This window comes from Papaver somniferum, chromosome 7 (assembly GCF_003573695.1).
Source record: "Papaver somniferum cultivar HN1 chromosome 7, ASM357369v1, whole genome shotgun sequence".
NCBI lineage: Eukaryota > Viridiplantae > Streptophyta > Magnoliopsida > Ranunculales > Papaveraceae > Papaver > Papaver somniferum.
This window is the reverse complement of record NC_039364.1, coordinates 118,753,558-118,774,774: the sequence shown is the minus strand read 5'-3', so window position 1 is coordinate 118,774,774 and position 21,217 is coordinate 118,753,558. Positions and strand designations below refer to the sequence as shown.

The 21,217-nt window shown below is 37.2% G+C and overlaps 2 protein-coding genes across 2 annotated transcripts; one reads left to right on the top strand and one right to left on the bottom strand.

The window, feature by feature from the left end:
* Window positions 1-9,814: 9,814 nt before the first annotated feature.
* On the top strand, window positions 9,815-16,739 carry LOC113298245 (dehydrogenase/reductase SDR family member FEY-like). Its single transcript, XM_026546932.1, has 8 exons — window positions 9,815-10,219; window positions 10,558-10,678; window positions 12,720-12,837; window positions 13,759-13,895; window positions 14,772-14,873; window positions 15,435-15,527; window positions 15,631-15,703; window positions 16,236-16,739. The coding sequence occupies exons 1-8, from the start codon at window positions 9,999-10,001 to the stop codon at window positions 16,499-16,501; spliced, it is 1,131 nt and encodes a 376-aa protein (XP_026402717.1). The 5' UTR covers window positions 9,815-9,998; the 3' UTR covers window positions 16,502-16,739.
* A 306-nt stretch (window positions 16,740-17,045) lies between these two features.
* LOC113298244 lies at window positions 17,046-20,047 on the bottom strand. Its single transcript, XM_026546931.1, has 6 exons — window positions 19,903-20,047; window positions 18,817-19,110; window positions 18,243-18,377; window positions 17,972-18,028; window positions 17,740-17,874; window positions 17,046-17,482 (listed from the first exon to the last, which is right to left on the bottom strand). The coding sequence occupies exons 2-6, from the start codon at window positions 19,105-19,107 to the stop codon at window positions 17,417-17,419; spliced, it is 684 nt and encodes a 227-aa protein (XP_026402716.1). The 5' UTR covers window positions 19,108-19,110; window positions 19,903-20,047; the 3' UTR covers window positions 17,046-17,416.
* Between the last annotated feature and the right edge of the window lie 1,170 nt (window positions 20,048-21,217).

Sequence of the window (21,217 nt, the reverse complement as noted above, 5' to 3'; positions counted from 1 at the left end):
CATACGTCCGGGAAAATATGCAAGCCGGTCTTAAACCTCAATAATGCAAAGATGCATCGTGGGTTTTAGCCCTCAATAATGCAAGCCGATCTTAAAACTGAATTGACCCCCACGTGGGGAGTGGGATGCAACGAACTTTTTCTGATTCTTTCCGCGGAGCTTCCGTACGTGTTGGTTTGGTTTCCCTTGAAGTACGTCATTGTAGTAGGCTTCCGTACGACCTTGTCTAGGCGAAACTTGGATGTCCTGAGAGTCTTGAGAGTAATCACATTCGAAGACGCTCATGTGTCGATAAGGCCCTCTTGAAATCTGAATCCTTGATGCGTGCAGTAACATGTACGGTTGTGACCTTCCTCTGGTTGATTGCAGCAAACGTCTCCGCCCGCTGATTCTTCAAGAGGTATAAAATTTCGCATAAAATTTTCACTAGAGAAGCCGCTTCCTGATCCACCGGCCTCTGGTTCAAAGTGAAACTATTGACTTGAGGAGGATCGTTGTGAGGATCAGTCTCCAGTGTAGGAGTCTCCATGACAGGACCGCTCATATATGATGTCATCTTGATGAGGAGATGTTGTTTATCGCTTCTTTGATAAGCTCCATGTAAGCCCGCGCCGCTGAAGTACCTGCTCCGGGTGCGTTGAATGCGTTCCTTGTTGGCTCTAGGGGATGTCTTGGATCTTGTGGCAACCGATCAGTTAATATCTTGAGAAATGTGAGTATCTCTTTCTGAGTTGCAGCCATGTCCGTATGTGCCTTAGCAAGGACTTCTTGTCTCTCCATCAAATTCACCATAGTAATATGGGGTTTTCCTCCTCTGGCTCCTCCGGCCCCTCGTCCTGAGGCAGGAGTGGTAGTTTCCCTGGTGACGGACGGAGGCGTTATACTCGATGAGACGCCGGGATTTGCAGCTGCTCTGGCTCTGGTGATAGGAGGCGTCACACCCAAATGGAATATCTCCTCCTGCTCCGCTGGTGCTGGTGGTAGAGAACGTAATTCCACGAGATACATTGATTGCATTGACAGGTAACACCACCAATCGGGATATCAACGCCGAGAGTGTTGTCGGCGCTGGCTCCATCGGGATTGGTTGCTGATTCAGACCTAAGATCCATCATTTTGCAATATGAACAAATTGAAATGAAATTGAAAATTGATTTTGCAACCGAGAGATTAATCTCCCAATGTGGTCGCCAATTGTTTGTGGGTGAAAACTATTTCTGCCGGTTTTGGTAATTTGGGGTGTGTGGATGAGAAATGAATCTAAACCCTAAACAAATGCACTGCACGGGAGTGCTTTTGATTCGAGAAATCAATCTGTACAATTCTGGCCTAAACCAAGAAATGGCCGTTCCAGACTTGCTTCGGTCACAAAGTGAAGGAGATGGGGTTGATCTTAGGGAGGGAAGCAAAGAAGGTGTTGAGATTGTGAAGGTATTGGTTGTGTATGACTTGTATCAGAAAGGTGATCTAGCTTGAGTAATGTAAGCTATCAGTTCTGGTGTTGGGATACGTTGTATCAACACTTGACTTCTGTCTTGTCTCTGTTTTGTGGAAATAGGTAGGAGAACCTATTTATACAAGTCATTGAGCCTAACCTACGTCTCTCACGGGAAGTGGAGGAAGTGCAGTGGTGGAGTAATGGAGTTGTGTGTTAGTGTCACACGACCGGTCTTGCCCACTTCTCCCATCATCACTAACCGTCCATGTCTTCCTGACACGTTCTTGTGATGGCGTGTTGCACGCTGCACGCTGTAAACCTCCAGACCAATACCCCAGTATGTATCCCCCAGTTTGTGACATGCTTGATGTCTCGAATGTGTGGATCGTGGGACCCACAGAAGATAGCATACGGTGCTAAGTTAAATAACTAAGTTATTTGGGAAATCGATATTTATGAAATATCATGCGTATTCTATGCATGTAATGCGTCGAATATATTCAGCATGTATGAAGCATCGCTATTTTAAGGCTTAACGGAGTAAGTCACGAATTAAGCGTCTTAAAATAGTATCACGACGAAGATGTTTGTGACTACTTTTCTATCTTGCCTATCGGAGATAAAGATCTCAAGCCAATCGTTACAATCGTACTCACAACGATAGAATCAGCAAGATCAGATCACACAACTACGAGAAAGTAGTATCAGTCTGGCTTCACAATCCCAATGAAGTCGTTAACCTGGTTTTTAAGAAGAAACCAAAGGCTAAAGGAGAATAGACTCTAGATAATACAACTAGTATCACACAGGAGGTGTGGGGATTAGGTTTCCCAGTTGTTAGAGTTCTCCCTTATATAGTCTTTCAAATCAGGGTTTACAATCAATGTTAGCTTGGTAACAAAGCATTCAATATTCACCGTTAGATGAAAACCTGATTAGATTCAAGCTAATGTCTTTCAACCGTTGGATCGAAAACTTAGCTTGTTACACACAAATGAAATGTACTATTTTGGGTTTATGTAACCGTACCCAAACATGAACACTTGTTGGTTCAACAATAGTTAACCAAATGGTTAGCCATATGAGCACTTTCATATCAACCATGTTCTTCTTCATCATAACTAGTTCAAATGACTCAAATGAACTAGTTAGAGAGTTGTTCAATTGCAAGGAAATCTTATGTAACTACACAAGACACAATCGAAGCAAAAACGATTTGATTCACTCGAATCGGTTCATGAACTATATAGCCACGGTTTGCATTTAGCATTCCTTAGATAATATAAATAAGTTCACAAACAATCGTATTTAGATATAACCAGCTTAAGTTCGCAGACTTAGTTCGCGGACTTAAGTTCCCGGAAGGAGTTCTCAAACTCCAGCAGATTTTCTCGGGTCGAGAACTTCCGCCAGTTCGCGGACTGAGTTCAGGCTCTTGTTCCAGTTCTCTTGATCAACAAAGTTCGCAAACTTCGGTTCAAGGAAAAAGGACTTATACACATATGTGTTGCCACACAATGCTTATATCCATCATTGGTTATTTAATCTAAACTCTCATTTCAACCATTGAAACATTTTTAGAGGACATTTCGTCAAAGTAAGTAATTTTCAAGGTGATTGAAACGTGTCATGACTTTCGTCACTAGGTAAAGATGAACTTGGCCAAAGCAAAAGCTTACCAATACATATTTCGAGAAATAGATAGGCGAGATAAACTCGGCTCGAAATAGCGAATGTGTATAATCAAAGTCTATATAGCAAAACGACTTTTGTCTCAAAATAGGAGATAGAGTAAATAGACTTTTGAGTGATAGATAAGTTCAAGTCTCCACATACCTTTTAGTCGATGAAGATCCACCAGTTCCTTGAGTAGTCCTTCGTCTCGTATGATGATTGCCATGGAGTTCTTGAGATCAACTACACTTTCTATCCTAGTCCAAGACTTAACTATAGTAGACTAGAAATCAAGACTTATAGTTTTGATCACTAACATTGACAAACATGCTTGAGATAGCAACACATGCGAGTTCGACCGAGCAATGCTCTAACAATTTGGTTACTGAAACATGGTCTTTTGTTGAATCTGGTTACCATCCAAAGGAGTTAGGTGCAGAAGTCTCAACAGCGGGTGAATCGACTAAAGATAGTGGACATTGTATTGGGATTCACGTGTGTCAACCATATTGGTTGTAGGCACACAAATAATGAGAAAACCGAGTAACTAGGGTAGTTTACCTAGTCACTACTATACGAAGTTGCGTGGTGCGCGTCGTTAACGCAACAAATTAATTACACCTTTCCACACAATTAACTGGTAATATAATGGCAAGGAGTTCGTTCCCACGAAGAGTAGGGAGTTTCTAGTTGTTTAAAAAGTAATTGAAATGGGGTTTTTAGATTTTCAAATTAAAGTAACTAATAAAGCAGAATAATAAATATTAGTTTAAAACAATAAGGAGAAAGATGACTAGGGAATCATTCGTCGTCACTGAACCGAAACCTAATTAAATGCAAATTTATTTCTTGTTGAACTTATATTGTTACCAACCGTAGAATAGCAATAAGCTCTGCTATCCCCCGGATTCCTACTGCCACTGGATACGGAAGCGCTTGACTACCAGATTCTATCCAACCAACCCACCAAGAATAAGCTCTCAAGGTGTAAATTAGTCGAATGCTTTACACCCTGTGAATCAGGTTGATCCCAGCATCAGGCGCATAGGTTCGGCCTGCTTACTAGTGTTATCTTTACACATAATTGCTTAACAAAATCCCTCTGTCAGCTCTTGCGATTTACTACTTGTGTAAAGAGTTAATGTGACAATTACACGTATCACACAATCCTAAACTAGTAAAAGAAATATTGATTGGTTAATTTAATTGGTCACGTTAAATAACCCCTCAATATTCTTAGACATTAACAATAATAAAGATAATCAACAATAAAATAAAATTTAAAATAAACGGGATTAAAAAAAATAATGCTTCATGGTTCAGAACTTTGAAATCATCCTAATCAATTAAAAAATTAATTACTAATAATTAAAAAATACTGACAAATAAATAAAGAAGAATCCATTAAAATGAAACTAAAAACAGAGTAAAAGCCAGGAGCTCTCGCTCTGTTTCTCGCTACAAATGAAAATGGCTCAATGAAGAAGTGTTCCTCCTTAGGAATTAATCCTAAGAGAAGAAGTGTTTTAGAATGAAATTTTCCGTTGATATTTATAGCCTCCAAACCGACCAAACCTTTCCACCGTTCCGCAAAACCCGTAGTGTAAAAGGATTAAAAATCCCAGCCGCCTCTCTTTCTTCGTTCGCATGCAAACTTCACTGGGAATAAAAATAGAAGGTCAAATGGAATTGCGCCACGTAGTTTGGTAGTATATCTTCTGCACAAAGCATTTTTATCTTCTGACGCGTACTTGAGAAACGAGTACAAAATCAGTTGGTGAGACTAAAAGGCACTACTACGGTGTTGCACGGAGTAATTTTAACAGACGCAACACAATTTACGATTGGCTCAATCTTCAACGGGACCCGTGTAGCAACGTGTCTTCTTCCGGTGCTGGATACACATCCAATTTCGATGATCCTTACTACACCAAATCACCTTCAAAAGCTAACTGCTACAAATCAGAATTTGTCTCTTTCCAGTCGGCTCCACCATGCGTCTTCTCACTCTGTGTCCTAGTTAGTAAGTTCGCGAATCATTCGCGAATTATTCCCTATCACGAATTTTACCGTCTTATTCACGTACGTTTGCAACTCCGAACCCAAGTCACATATTATGTGGCATTCCCGGATTATTCGTGAACCGTTCACGAATTTTACGTATTCCGAATGATACGTCCGCTTAATTCGCCATAAATTCTTTAGCTTTTACTTTTCAAAGACTCCATTTTTTGGGCTTTACTGCCTTCCGAGCATACACGACCGAATATTAGACGTGTTGTAATTTTTATGAAACAAAAACGATTGAAGAGATTTGAAGGTGAAGGTGAGAGAGATCTCAAACTCACTAACCAAGCATCTAAACCACCATACGACGTCCTCTTGGATAACTAATGTTGTATATATTATTAATATCATCATATTAAGTTTATTTTTTCTTTAAATAACTCACACATATGCATAAAAATTGGTCTATGACCTTATAAATACAAATTATTTGTTATATATAGATACCGAATTTTTAGAACCGAACTCACATTTATAAATCGAATTATACACGTACGTATGCCGTTCCGAATTATTAACGAATCACGTCCCGTTGACCGAATTTTGGACCGAATCTGAATTTTACAAAACCGTATAATACTCGTACGTTTACCGTTCCGTACGTTTACCGAATCCCGAATTGCTAACTAGGCTCTGTGTACGCACCAAAAGCTGCTCTATGTAGAGTTTCAAACTTTCACTAACATTCCCACGTGATATGGGTCCCACCAGAGAAATAATTTCTCTTCCCTGAATCACCGAGAACCACCAAACCAAAATCAATTCTCAAGTTCGAGAACATAGCATCATCTCAACCTCCTCCCTCATATTCGAATGAGATAAAGTCTCAATCATTCTCTGTATTACTCGAGCTCCATTATTACAGCAAATGTCATCAGCCTTAATCACTGATCAGGCAGCAAACAACACTCGAGCATAACTGTCGAGCTCCGTATTCATCGAACCACAGAAGAACGATCAACACTGCAGACTCGAGCTCCAACTGCAGTCATTCACAGCTCCATGACTGCCTACCATCTTCTCATCGTCCATCTCCAGCGACCACCGTGTATCATCATGGAACCACGATTTCTCTCGACACAGCATCGTGTTCTTCTTCCTTCGACAGTTAACTCAGTGCCTTGTTCGAATCTCCATCGCTGGACGAATTCATTGCAGCAGCAACTCGATCCAACTCTTACTGCTCAACCCATTCCATTCCATGCTCTGTTGGCAGAAGCATTACCATGATCAACACAGCACCACCGAGAACAGCACTAGCAACTCATCATCATTATCTCGATTAATTTCTCCCCATACTCGAGTACCACTGATTTATGGAAATCAGTCCCTTACCCAAGCTTTGTCTCACCTTCAGTAACCCAATGATGTATTCAAATTCGAATATCACTGCTGATCAAATCCATCACCATCATGATCATCAAGTTCTGACTGCCATTGCCCGTGTTCTGTTTAGGAATAGGGAAGATGAAGTGCCCTGAGTAATAAGCCAGGTGCCTTTAACAGTGTTTGAATCTTGGCATCCCCATTAAGTAAAAGACTGGACCGCCTTTAGTAGTTCCCTTGAACTTGACTGCCCCTTAACAGGTGGGTGCCCCTTAACATTCGGTTGGGGTGCCAATAGCACTTGTCCTGGAAAATGACCATTTTGCCTTGTAGTCTTCCAAGTTCTTGTTTTTCCCATAACTTCTTCATACGAACTCCGAATGACTCCGTTCTTTCTCCATTGCCTTTGTCTTCTCGTCCTCTACAGAATAAAAAGTAGAAATCTTGTACTTGAACGAGTTCCACTTGGTCTTTGGCCCTTCTCCACTTGTAGCTAGCTTCTTTTATTGCACACTTAAGCGCAAATTCACTTCTTTTTGGATGAGTCACCTAATAAAACACAAATAAGAGAAAACAAGAGTAATATATAATAATTTGCAAGAATACAAGCAATTACTAGCATGGAATTGACACCAAATATATGTGAAATATGCACTTATCATTGCGGTATTCATTCGAAAATTAAACTCATCATGTAAATTCGGCATTCCCACGTACACAAATCCATATCAGATAAAAAACTAATTAATATGATAAGGTATATATGTACATACAACCAAGGTTAAACGAAACTGGATCATAAAATTCTCAAATCATATCGGACGATGAATTGGATCAGTTGCATTAATGAAAACAATAATTTACATAAAAATATTCTGATAAACGCTAAAATAAATTTAGTTGCAGGATGTTTCATGGGATTAACTTCTACAGAAACATGCATGTTCGAGATGAATGCAACCTCGATTTCCCGATAGAAACTAGGTAACTAAGGGTAGTTTACTTGGTCTCAACTATAAGAAGGTGGTAGTGTTCTTTGTATAATGGCTTAATTCTGAGAGTATTCAAAACTGGACTAGGATCCGGGGTTTTTCTGCATTTGCGGTTTCCTCGTTACAAAATCTTGTTATGTGCTTTTACTTTACTTTTCACATTATAATCGTTTAAGTTATAAATAAAGTAATTGCATTTGTATGTTAATCCAAAACTTGGGTTGATCCCTATAGTTTCAGGTTTAGTTTCAGACTTACTATATACCAAGTGTATACCTCGTGGTTTGCTATTTTCTTGACAATCTCTGTCTATATTAGATCACACAAGGTATCAAACTTATGGATTGATATTGAAAAGATTGTGGTGTACTTGGTACCCTCGTCATTTCAGGATCATATGTGTAAAGCTGGTTGGCACAAAATTGTATTGGTAAAGTGTAGTTTCAAAGGCAGGTGCTGATTTCGATAAGGAACAACCAGATTTTCACATTCATCACCATCTAATACGACCAGATAGATATAAAATCAAATGGTTAAGTGATCTGGGTAGACGCGAGTTAGCTAAAGGGCAACCACTTCAAATCCAGTTCCGTTTGAGAAGTAACTTTTCAACTTTTGGAAACAAAAAGTCATAAGTTAAGTTGGGAACGAAATTTGAGAATGGCTTCGAAAAATATAAAAGTTGACTTCAATTTTATTTATTGTATCTATACACCCTCTATTTTGTTCTCAACCTAACTTATGGCTTCTCTGCTTCTAAAAGTCGAAAAATTACTTCTAAAATAATACCCCGCCAAACAGAATTACCTTCTCTATAAGTTGAAGTTAATCCCAACCAGAAATCAGAAGCAAAAACAATTTGCTCCATAAAAAGTTAACCTTTTGCTTTTAGAAGTCATTCAGTAATCGTCTTGCGAAACTTCTGATTTGCTTACTTCTAAAAGTCAAAAAATAATTTCTAAAATGATATCCAAACAAGCTATAAAGAAAAATTGTGAGTCGAAAGCGTTATACGTAAAAACATAAATACAAAGCCTTAATCTCAAATACGTTATGGCCGGCTTAAAGATGTGCTTGCCGCACTCAAGGTCAATTCGTTTTAGGCTCGGAGGAGTGCCTAGAGTCGGGTTGTCAATGGAACTTATCGAAACGGAAACTGGCTCATCCGGTTCCGTTACGATAAGGCTTATCGGATATCTGATAACCTCCGACGGAATATTAAAAATCAATTCCGATTCCGTTACGATAAGATTATCGAATATCAGATATTTCCGATAATTTCCGATATCTACTCATGATCCAGAAAACTTCCAATAATTTCTGATAATATCCGATAATTTTCGATATCTACTTAGGAGAGATGAAATCGAATAGCTAAAGAGTAAACCTAAAGGGTATTACGTACCAGAAATTTCCGATAATTTCCCAATATAGTTATACAGTTCCATTACGATAACACTAAAAGTTTCCGATAAGTTTCTCGATTTCGATATCTGTTACCGTTATGCCGGAAATTAACTTATCGAATTCCGGATATTCGGAAACGGCTATCGGCTATCGGATCCCCATTGACAGCCCTAACCTAGAGCGACCACTCTTTAACAATTTAGCAACACATGCTTCCTTGGTTGACAACTACGTAAGCAATTGTTTCGTATATTACCGGAACAATAACTCAGGTTCTGGTTCAACTTGGTACTCGAACTAAAAGGAATCGGTTACAATTAGGCAATCGCACAATCAACAAGGAGAGAGAGATCTTTGTTAATACCAACCAATGTAGTCAATATCGGCCGTATCGGCCGATGTATCGGGGATATTTCGGATATCGGCCCAGAACGATACGATAAGAAGGATATCGGGGATACGATATTCGCCCGATAATATCGGCCGTATCGGTCGAATATCGGCCGTTTCGGTCAAATATCGGCCGTATCGGTCGATACGAAATTTTCCTACATTTTTCGATATGAGACGGTATTGGTCGTTTTCTATAAAGTTTAAGGTTAATTTTGGCGAAGAAAGTCTTCCAGGTGGTAGTAGAGGTGCATGTAGTTCTCGAAGCAAGTTACTAAAGTTACTCTTTTGTTTTTTTGATAAAATTGATGTTATCTATTATATCTTATCCGAAAATGTGTGGAGAAAATGTTTAATATAAAATTATAGTCTCTAAATCTAGAACCGATATTATATCGATATTTCAACGATAATATCCCTGATATAAAATCGTACCAGTGTATCGGTCCCGGCCGAGATGAACCGATATCCGATATTAACTACATTGATACCAACTAGGCAATCGCACAATCAACTTGGTTCTGGTTCATAATATTGGAATATTAGTTGCATTTCCCTTCTTTCAACTAATATTCCAATGAGATAAACAGAAAGTGCCAGAGAGAGAGATCTGCTCCTCTTTCAATAAAAAAGAAAGAAAAAGAGAACGATTGATAATATCTATACAAAGCTGAAATTCTAGAGAGACAGAGAGATTAGAGAAGATGAGTTCGTCGTCAACATCATCAGAAAGTGAAATAAGGAGTGTAAAAAAGGCATTAGGATGGATGGAATGGTTAAGAGGATGGTTTAATTTAATTCATGAAATGCTTTTTCAGAGAATTGTAGCTAGTCATTTGCAAAATCCGTTACCTTTACCTCCTCTTACTGATGTTACTTGCATCATTACTGGATGTACTAGTGGGATTGGTCTTGAAACTGCCAGGTATCTCTCGCATCTCATTGATTCAGCTACTTGTATAGCACAGGATTAAAGGGTTTATTTATTATTTTATTTTTCAAAGAATTATACTGGAAATTCTAAATATAATGTTGAAATTCTTCCATGTTTCTAGTATTAGTAGACGTACTACTTATTCAAAATGGGTTGATTTGATTATCTGAGTTTGATAACATTGGGTATAAGAGCTGATTAACTTGATTATATCCGAATGATTATTGTATTTTGTTTAATGCAAGAATGATAGGATTGTAGGTTTCATAATATTGATTAGACAAAGTAGTACTTGTGCTTGTTTGAACTAGTGGTTTTCTTACTAACAGGCAATTAGCCGAGGCAGGAGCACATTTAATCATGGCTGTTAGGAAGCCGAAAGCAGCTCAAGAGTTGATTCAGAAGTGGCAGAATGAGCCATCAGGATTAGGTCTACCACTAAACATCGAGGTATTTTCCCAAAACTTTACCACATTGCAAAATGCATTGGTTGACTTTAAGGATGTTTTCTTGACTGATATACCTACCTGCGTAGCTTAAATACGATATATGCTTTACTGTTTTGATAATGGATCTAGTAATCTACCACTATAAATGCTAGTTTGAATAATTCTTGATGACACAGATAGAGACACTGTTTGCACATTTGACTAAAATTTATGTCCTACCTTGACTACTCAATGTATTTAGTCTGATGCTTTCGTTAACTGTTGGCCATACTTTCTGTGACTATTGGAGGTCTGGAACCAGCATGTAATTATACTCAAGAAAACTACAGTTCCTTTCTAATGAAAGATCCTTTTTGGGTCATGTTGATATTAAGGCGTCACAACCATAATCTGATGAAACAGTAACTGCAGTTAAGGTGCACTAATAGGTTGCGACTCTTAGAAATTTGGCATGACCACTGAAACAATGGCATGTGTATTATTGTCAGTGTCCGACATCAGTATGTAGTGTCTGATACAGTGACCTCAAACGTAAAAGACTGGAGAATTTGATAGGTCTTTTGGAATACTTCAAAAACCTTGCTTCTCTCATAATAAACTGCCCGAGCAGCATTTTCTATTCGTTGAAATGGGTTGTCAATCTAACAAAAACATCATAACAAACAAAAAGACATTAAATTAGAGTTAGAACAAAAGTTTTGATTTTCTTCGACATCTATTACAGAAGACAGATAAGGATGAAGTCGAAGAACATACATTCAATGGATAAATTCTATAAAGGCTGAAAAAATTGCCCCTTCTTGGTTGCAATTTTCCAGAATAGGTTCAAATGGCGTGATCCTTTGCCATCTCTCGGATTGTAGAGAACTGCAACAGAAGTTTAAAGGTTTACTGCCAGGAATTTGACTTGAGTACATAACCATATTACATAGTAGCATTATCAAATATAAAATTGGTATTAACGTTGAGTTGTATATATACCTTTCTGAAGAATGAAACAAAAAGTTCAGACAAAGAGCTCGTATTTGCTAGTCTCTCCCTCTTAAATTTTTCTACATAATCAATCATTTTATTGTGGAGATCACGTCTGTTAACGGATTTACCTACACAAAAGAATAATGCAGGATTAGCAATTGTTTGTTCACATCCTGCAAAGAACAGTAGGTTTCCACATGGTCATCATATGACTACACGAGGTATATGCGCACTCTCGAGACATGTCCTATTGATAAGTGAATGAAGCTTAGGGTTATATGTTTTACTTACCATAGAAAATATCCCCAGGGTGAATTTCTTTAAGCGGAGGTAAAATTGGAGGTTCCCATGTCTGAAGGATCAAGTAAGAAAAACCACAAACATATTCAAGTGAAGTGGTGTTGGACACTTCTCGAGAAGTCAACAAGTGAACCATGAAGCTGAAAAAACAACCGTGCTCTAGGTAGAAGGAGACATATCTGTGTTTAAAAGAGAATTGGTGGAAATTCGGTTTCGTTTTCCTTAAAGTTCTTTAGCTTTCTGTGAAACCTTACATCATAATGAAGACTGCAGTGTTAAGTTCAACCAGGGTCGGACGTGTGTATCAGTGTTGATACGTGTTGGCACAGTTTTTTTTTTTTTTTAAAAAAAACTGCAGCACCCTTGTGACAGAGGGTATCACCTAAAGAGGGTGCAAGCATGTGTTCCTGCAGCGATATGCACAATAATGTGCATTACAGTTTTGGGTGCTACTCCTGCAATTATTTCTATAGAAAAGTATTGGGATCAACTGGGTGTCTTGTACCAGTTAGCACTTTAAAGGAATAGATCCAACAATAAACTTTTTATCTTGGTCACTACTCGTAAAATCGTCTTTGTAATCTGTATAATGATATTTTGCCTTGATGTATCCCGCTTTCTATTGATGTGCAACCATCTCTATATCCATGTCATTAGAAACTAGCATGCTAATTTTTCCGTTTTTGTGATGATTAAGATATCATAGTTATTAACGAAGGTGTGTTATTGTTATGCTTACTTTTCAAGGTTACTGGATGTTTGTCTAGGTAATGGAGCTTGATCTTCTCTCCTTTGACTCCGTCGTTAGATTTGCTGAAGCGTGGAACACACGTTTAGTACCTTTGCATGTTTTGATAAATAATGCAGGCATCTTTTCAATTGGAGGTTTGTATGAGGAACCACGTATTAACTTACTGTTTATTACTTTGCTCTGTGCAGATGACCCTTTCTAATTCTTCTCTCCATGAGGTTACAGTTGGTTTCTGATTTATTATTTTTTTGCTTAGCCATCTTTAATGGGTTGTTGCTGTTTTCCTGTTAACCAAGAAGCAAAATGTCTGCTGCTCGTATCTTGATCACAGTAAGGGAGTGGAAATTTTTTGGAAGCTACTACTGCTCTTTGAAATTTGATTTTGTCCTTAAACATCTTTCAGTTAAAATTATAAGTTACTTCGTTGAAGCTTCAGTTAACATAGAGCAATTTGATTTCTACCAATACATTGAAGTATTCTGTATGAAAATGGTGGTACATGTGGAAATATATAGCGTTTCTGTAGGTTACACTAGTTGAGAAACACATCTGTGATATAAACTAGGGTGTGTTACCGATACACAGTTCATTTAATAGGATGTCCATCTGAAAAAAGTACTATTAGTTCATGTCTTTGTGCATCAATCAGATTTCAGCTTGTATTGATATTGAACCACTTGATATAGTAGGTGGTCTTGGGAGATGGTTTTGGCCTCTCTGGGGGATTTTGATAATGCATTTTCCACTGTGATAGACAATCTAACATTAAAATACCCAAAAAAGATCTGAATAAAGAAAGGCATATGGTATAAATAGCTGGTATATGATAAGTTGAACTGATATTATACTAAAACAACATCCGTTTCAGAAAATTATGGGTTGTCTCCTTAAATTGTATGGGATAAACAATACTTTGAAGATTTTTTATCATTAGTATGCAATCATATTTTGTCTGAATGGATCTATGATGTAGTTATTCTTGCAGAAGTTTGTTGGTTTCGTACAAAGTTTTTGTCCAAGTCTAGTTCTAATATAGTTCGTATTCTCATGGTTAGGGCCACAGCGGTTTTCAAAAGACAAGAACGAAGAGCACATGCAAGTGAACCATCTGGCTCCAGCGCTGCTTTCGGTATTGCTTTTGCCTTCTCTTATTAGAGGATCTCCCAGCCGAATTGTCAATGTGAACTCTACTGTAAGTTCTTTCACTACGTGTTCTCCTTATATAATTATTATGTAATGACTAGAAAGACCTCTTAATGAATGGCGAGTTTATGGTTGTATCAGTACATTGCTTAATGGCCTATCCCAAATATAGATATATTAGTACACTTCTTTTGATATTGGCTGAAGTACTCCAAAATATTTTAAACGAGATGACTGTAAATATTTATCAGATCCCATTAACCTTCTGCAGTGTAGCAAGTAGTACATTACTACATTTCGCTTGATAAAACTCAGTTTTTAGAAAGTATTAGAATAAGCAAACTCTTCCTTCATTTTTATTTTTTATGAGCTCATGTGCAGTATTCAGTAATTACTTATTATGCATGTTGTAGGCCCAGTGTTGGGCTATGCTCTTAGGTTGAATCTCACTCGAGGCATTTATTCATGGTTCCATATAGTAAGGTGTCGTTACCTTAAATCTTATAGTTTATCTAAGGAAAGTAAGGCCATTATCAGATGAAAATGATAAAAAAAACAATCGTAGGATAACCCACCACCAATAGCTCCTAGATGTAAAAAAGTGAAGTCCACCTAAGCTCAAAAGATGGCAAACAACATGTTCATTTTTATCTTTTCAGAATATCGATGCATCGTGGATCTAACTTTGGCCTTATTATAGCAGTATGGTTTCCAAAGAAGTAACATGATAGCCTTTACAAATGAACCGCTACACCGACCTTCTGTAACAACTGACGGGCATCTACAGTCTTTGAATTCTTTTTCATCAATAATCTTCATTCTTCTGAATATCTGTTTCTTCTTTAGTATCTTAAAAGTTCATCTGTTTTGAGGTCTCACTCTAATTGAAAGATTTAGTAATAACTTGATGACTATATTTTTGCAGATGCATTATATTGGCTTTGTTGACCCAGAAGACATGAATATGGTTTCTGGGAGAAAAAAATACTCGAGTAAGATGGGATACGCAAATAGCAAACTAGCACAGGTACACCTGCATCTAGTATTGTAGGACTTATTGTCTTTAAGGTTGAAAGCACATGTTCCCCCATATATTTTACTTCTATATCTTAGTTTCTGAAGTTCGGTAGACCATGTGTGTCCCTAAAACCCCAATGATGGGGGGTAAGTGAAGACCCATTGTCCACTTAGTTTCCTGTATATCCTCGTGCTGATTAATCCAGATTTGGGTTGCTCACTTTCTCTGTTTTTTAGTTCTAATGCGTTCTCTTAGATAATCAACGAAAATGTCTTTAAAGATCGGTATACTTCTTTGTTTTTGTGTTGTTTTCTCATTCATAATGTAATGGTTTATTATCATTCTTATTTGAAATTCCTTCCTCAAAAAGTTGGAAATGAACAAAAGCACTCTTACCTATTTGACGGTGTTGATGAGATACATGTGTAATTTTATTATTTTCTAAGATTTCAGTAGTTGTCAGTTATCACATGTTTGTAGCATCATCTTGAGTGACAAGAACTTTTAATAATGATGCTTCGTCTTTTTGATGTTATTAACATTGAGGTCAGTATGGTATTCTGGTTGCAGATCATGTTTAGCAGCAACCTTCAGAAGCGTCTGCCTTCTGAATCCGGAATTAGTGTTTTGTGTGTATCACCTGGAATAGTCGATACGAATGTTGTAAGTCTGGGAAAACCACTTGAAATTTTCTCTCTTAAAATGTAGGAACTTGCTCTGATTCTGTTATATTACATAATTTTTTGTCTTTGTTCCAAAAACACAGGCAAGAGATCTACCAAAATGTGTTCAAGCGGCTTATCATCTGATCCCTTATTTTATTTTCTCTCCTCAAGAAGGTAAGTTATCCGTTTCTTGAACAGTACTGGCTTAGTTTAGGAGAAAAACTTGCTTCTTTGCTCCACATCATTCAAGATCTAGTAGATGTTTAACCAAACACTCTATAGCAGTCTGGTTATATACATGCAAAAACACTTGGGGTAATGAAAGTGTTTCCATGATTACTAAATTAGATAGATTAGTTGGATGTCGTTCATACTTTCAAATGGTCGATTGTGATACTGCTTGATCTTGAATATGTAGCAGCATGGGAGCAAAGTTTTTTCTCTTTGGTAATTTCTATATGTTCCATTCCACTGTTGCACATTTCAGGATATTTAAAGACTTTCCAATCTTCTTAATATATTTATAGACACACTTCTTTCACGTATCTTATACATTCTAGCATTCTGTTTTTACTAGTCTTTCACTTCCTTCTTGGTATTGCATATTGTTCAGGAATAACAATGCTCTTGCCAGAGTTTCATAATGTTTGTTTAAGTTTAGGATATGTTGGGTGTGGGTAATAATTCGTTGTGATTACTGCTTCAGGTTCTAGAAGTACTCTATTCGCAGCAACTGACCCTCAGGTTCCAGAATATTGTGAGGCTTTAAAATCAGATGATTGGCCTGTTGGTGCTTTCATCTCTTATGAATGTCGTCCAGCGAATCCTTCAGAAGAATCCCATAACTTACCAACATCCAACAGGGTCTGGGAGAAAACATTGGAAATGATTGGGCTTTCTCCAGACGTCGTAGAGAAGGCTCTAGAAGGTGAACCAATCAAGTGTCTGTACAATGGCAACAAACAAGAGTAGTGTAATGTGAACAATGTGGTCATCCAGATATTGTGCTAAATCTTTCTGCTTCATCTTCTTCCTGTCGACGTTAAAGGCTTTTTGTCCATTGATACAGAAACTGCTATCACTGGATGCTATTCCAAATGTATTATGCACGTGATTACTATTAATTTGTATCATATATTTTCAAGATGAGAGGAAACTTGGATATGAATCATATGATTAATGAAGAAAGATGGTTACTACGATGAGAGCCTACTTTTGGTCTCCTTATTGAACTCTTGATGGTTACTAATATTTCTCTGAAAGATAACCTGCTGAATGATTACGTAACCCCCTCATTTCTGATGAAATCTGTAAACAGGATGTACTAAAGTGCTCTCAATACGTGCTCTCAATACATATACTACCTCCGTTTTTGGAAAAAAGAAACACTTTTTCAATTTGGCCTATTTTTAGGCTAAAATGAAAAAATGAAAGTATCTCTTTTCAAAAAACGGAGGGAGTATATATTAAAGGAGTGTTTACCACATGTATGTAAAACATTCTTTATTAATAAATAGGGAGAAAAAAATTGAGGAAATAATTCAGTACCTTAAGTAAAGAATTCCTAAGATCATACAAAGGAAAGAGGTTGGTGAAAAATACTATACAATAGATATACAAGTAACACACTTGCCTTTTACGTTCCATGTGATTTGCCCTTCAGAAAACAAAAGGCATCGGATGCTTCTCTTTGCCAGCATCTGTTTTGAACTAAAACAGCAACACTTTCGTCGGTGTGCACATTAATAGAAGAGTTGTAAGAAATTTGAAAAGTGAGTCCATGCAACCATGTAGCTTTTGATGATGGTTATGGGATCTTACAGCTGTGATATACAAGAACCAAGAACATTAACCTTGAGACTTGGGCTGATCAGACTCTTTTTTTCCTTACTTGTAGATCCATTCGTTGGCCCTGCCTCCTGATTCGTCCATGTCGATGAAAATACTTACTGCCTGTGAAAACAATACCCATGAACAACATTTTGTCAGGCGCAAAAAAGAAAATAGTGCACAATTTGCTCAAATAATTTCTGCAAGTAAACTCTTCTGTAATTTGCTTTTATTAATATTTTCTATTTGTTCGGAACTTTAGAGGCGCCAGTTGCAGACATGTTAAACAATATTTAGTGACCTATCAAAGGATTCCATAGACCAAGGACTGTAAGTGATCATCTTACACATTTACACAAAATGGAATTCAAACTTTTTACCTTTCCCATCCGAGGTCTCTCCTTAAGCTTTGCTAGGCTATTTCGAATATGTGAGACAGCTCCCCAACATTTCAATGTGTTCGCCACATCATCGAGTCTCAATATGTATTCTTCTTCTGTCAACGGAAAGGATCTCTGGACAAGGACGCCAACGAATCAAACTTACAAGTTAGAATTTTTAAGTAATACAATATTAGATTTTGTTCTAATTTGCAGTTACGATAAGAGTTACCTGTTCCACATACTTCCACATGACATTCAATGCCAGAAGATTTCTTCCCATGAACTCCTACAATCGAACACATAAAATTAAACATATGAAGTGGATATAAGCTACTTTGAACATTGGCTACCAATTCGAGTATTAGAAGGAAATAGACAGATTTGCAAAAAAAAAAAAAGAGGACAAACTCATTACAAAATAGACATTGGAACTAAGTTTCAAAATAAAATATTTCAATATTAACAAGCAACACTCAGTGTTTTATGACGGAAAAAGGTACCTTTTTTATTAGCTGAACGTCATATGATCTGCCATACTTGTTCCGTATTAAAGTTGCAAGGTCTATTCCGCTAAAGGCAGAATCATCTGTTCCAACAATTCTTTCCAGACCCTCACGAAACAATTCATCATTACCCTGGATGAGGGAGAGACAGAGCGAGATAGATCAGTACAAAGCATAGAGACGTCTATATAACCGCAGATTTCAAAAGGTAACAGATGTATGTGTAACCGTCCACTATAGACAGTTAATAGGTCATACACGTACCACAGAATCTGATGATGGTCTTTAGTAGACTGTATTCCTAACTCAATTTAATGATACCTAGAATGTGAATGTTAAAACGTAACACATTGTAGAAAGGTGTAGAAAAGGCAAATGAGAGATTTAATTTGATTCAAAAAGTATGATTCAAGGAAAACACCTGAAAGTTGAATTGACAGATTCTATTGGTGGAACTATCCCATTTTATTTAAATTTAACTAAATATGAAGATCATCCCACAAACACAACCATTTCTTCTGACAAAGCCTTGGTTATGCATCCAATATATGCAGAAAGGAAATCCACTTACACGTGCAGGTTTGTTTGTAGAAGATTCGTCTTTTTGATTCTTGTCTTCTGAGTCATCCGGATCTGCGCTATCACCCAATGCGGTAGAGTATACTGGTCCACAATTCCTAGCCCTCCCACAGGTGCCATTATCAATAGAAAAGTATGAGACTTGACCCAATACTGATCCTCCTAAAGGGAAAGACAGAGCTGAATATCCAAGATATGGAATCCTATACAATCTTCCTCTTGATGAATTCTCCAAAACTCCAAATGACCTACCAAGAGGGTGATTTGATAAAACACTCGTCATAACCTGCAACTCAGAGTGTCACTTTGAATTGATCAGGTGAAAGTGATGCCAATAGGGATTTAATTAAAACATACTAAAACCTAAGTGCACCCTGTGTAGCAGATCAAATCCAAATAACATTTTCAATCAAAATCCAGGTATTATAATGCACTTCGTCCCAAATTGTTCAAAGTTCAAACACGCAAAAGTATTTGAAAACGAGGAATTATTGAAAACTTGGCAACACTCCAAGAAGAACTAACCTATAACATCAACATTGTTGTCAAAACAAAAAACATATAACATCAAATGGTCTTTCATGGTCTAAAATTTGGTAGTTAAACCTTACACGACAGCACTAACATGTTTCAAGCACAAAAGAACTCATTTAACTTATTCAAAAATTTCCTTTTGAGCTACAATCAGAACTTGCTTATATCATTGTTGTAGTATATAATTTGACTTATATCAAGAATATAACTCTGCCTATTTTCGCTTATCCATCCAACAAACATTCCTAGTTTTATGGTACTCAAAACCCATTTGGATACAAGAAAAGCAACATATAAGGGACAGGTTCAACATTGCAAGTTATGTATTGCCTCAGTTATCTTGCTTTTGCCTTTCAAAAATATCACTTTGAATATTAAACCTAATACTAGAACTACAAGCAACTATAGTCTCAATCAAAATGAAAATTGGGAACCCAGTGAGAATTACCATCAACTTTCTCACCCAAAATGAAAGAAGATATAAAGAGAAAAAATAAAATTGATTTCAAGAACAAATTAGTCAAGAGAGACAGAGAGAGAGAACCTGGTGCTGAGCAGAAAGTGTTGATTCTGTGAAGATGAAACCCTAACTGTAAATTTAGAACTTGTTGTGCTGGTAACTACACAAGAAGTGGTTGTTATCACTGTGGACACGTTTGGATAAACATGTAATTGTAAGAATCTCACTAGTTTACAAATTACAACTCTAGTTTAGTGTCAGGGACGACTTAAACAAAGGCTCTGATGTTTACACCCAACTTCGCTTTTAAAAGGCAACTCCAATGAGCATGGCAAACCAAGCCATTTGCCCATTGTACATCCGCACTGGGACTGTATATCATTAAAACGGATGAACAAACTCTCGAATAAAAGGTTTTGCTCATCACGTCTCAGAATGAGTCGGTCGTTATTATCAACACCGAGCGTCTCTCACATAGTTGAGATTTGGTTCCAACAGAGCCGAGCATCGTCTCCTGCTGAGCCGACCGGTTCAGACTGAGCCGATAACGGCTAGTCCATCCAACGGCTACCAATCCCTCTTCCATAAATTCAATCGAATTGAACTTCAAAACCACACCTTCCTTCTACACCAACGAATTTTTCTAAGTAATAACTCAACCATATATTAATCCAACAGAATTTACGATCGATGAATATTTGTCGCTTTATCGAAACTACGTAGCTCTTTATCCGACTAGGGATGCAGAACGACGTAAAAATGGATTAATGAGTATGAGTTATATCCACATAATCTATAAAAACTTCTGCAACGATACCTGTAACCCCAATAACCGCAATGCAGCTGGGTTGTTTTGTCGAATTGAAGATATAAAATGGGAAGTTGGAGAATTCATAGATTTGGTTCGGCTTGTTAATCATTATCGACTTAGGGGTGAGTTCGATGTTTATGTTATATTGCAAGCTCAAGTGGAATGACGAAGATGAAAAAGAAGAATTTTTACTTATGAAGCATACTATGCAATCTTAAAGGATTTTTTGATATCTCGTTTTGGGTATTGAAAAGTATACATACTACTCGAGTAAGATAATGATGTAGTTGTTTTAAATTTTAATCATTGTCTATCGTCTCAAATTAAGTTTTAATTTACTTTCAAGTTATGTTAGTACTGATTACATGTAACGGTTACATAAGTAGATTAACTAAACTTCAAATTCAAAAATATTAAAATAAAGCATAATTTTAACTATTCGGCTCCACTCCAATGCCAGTTATACGTTCCACTCTGAATCATACTTGCAAATCCTTGATTTTATTCTCCAGCTTGCGACCCTTTAGCATCATGTCTCCCACTCTGATTTCCAAACCATTGACATGTAGCATTAATTGGAGAGCCATC

What these genes read in the sequence shown, in the direction of transcription:
- LOC113298245 (XM_026546932.1), top strand. Translation starts at nt 9,999, where the DNA reads ATGAGTTCGTCGTCAACATCATCAGAAAGTGAAATAAGGAGTGTAAAA. An exon ending in ATTGGTCTTGAAACTGCCAG is followed by an intron (nt 10,220 to 10,557) that starts GTATCTCTCGCA and finishes TCTTACTAACAG; the next exon opens with GCAATTAGCCGAGGCAGGAG. An exon ending in CAAATAGCAAACTAGCACAG is followed by an intron (nt 14,874 to 15,434) that starts GTACACCTGCAT and finishes TTCTGGTTGCAG; the next exon opens with ATCATGTTTAGCAGCAACCT.
- LOC113298244 (XM_026546931.1), bottom strand. Translation starts at nt 19,107, where the DNA reads ATGACGAGTGTTTTATCAAATCACCCTCTTGGTAGGTCATTTGGAGTT. An exon ending in ACGTTCAGCTAATAAAAAAG is followed by an intron (nt 18,029 to 18,242) that starts GTACCTTTTTCC and finishes GTTCGATTGTAG; the next exon opens with GAGTTCATGGGAAGAAATCT. An exon ending in AGAGACCTCGGATGGGAAAG is followed by an intron (nt 17,483 to 17,739) that starts GTAAAAAGTTTG and finishes TTGTTTTCACAG; the next exon opens with GCAGTAAGTATTTTCATCGA.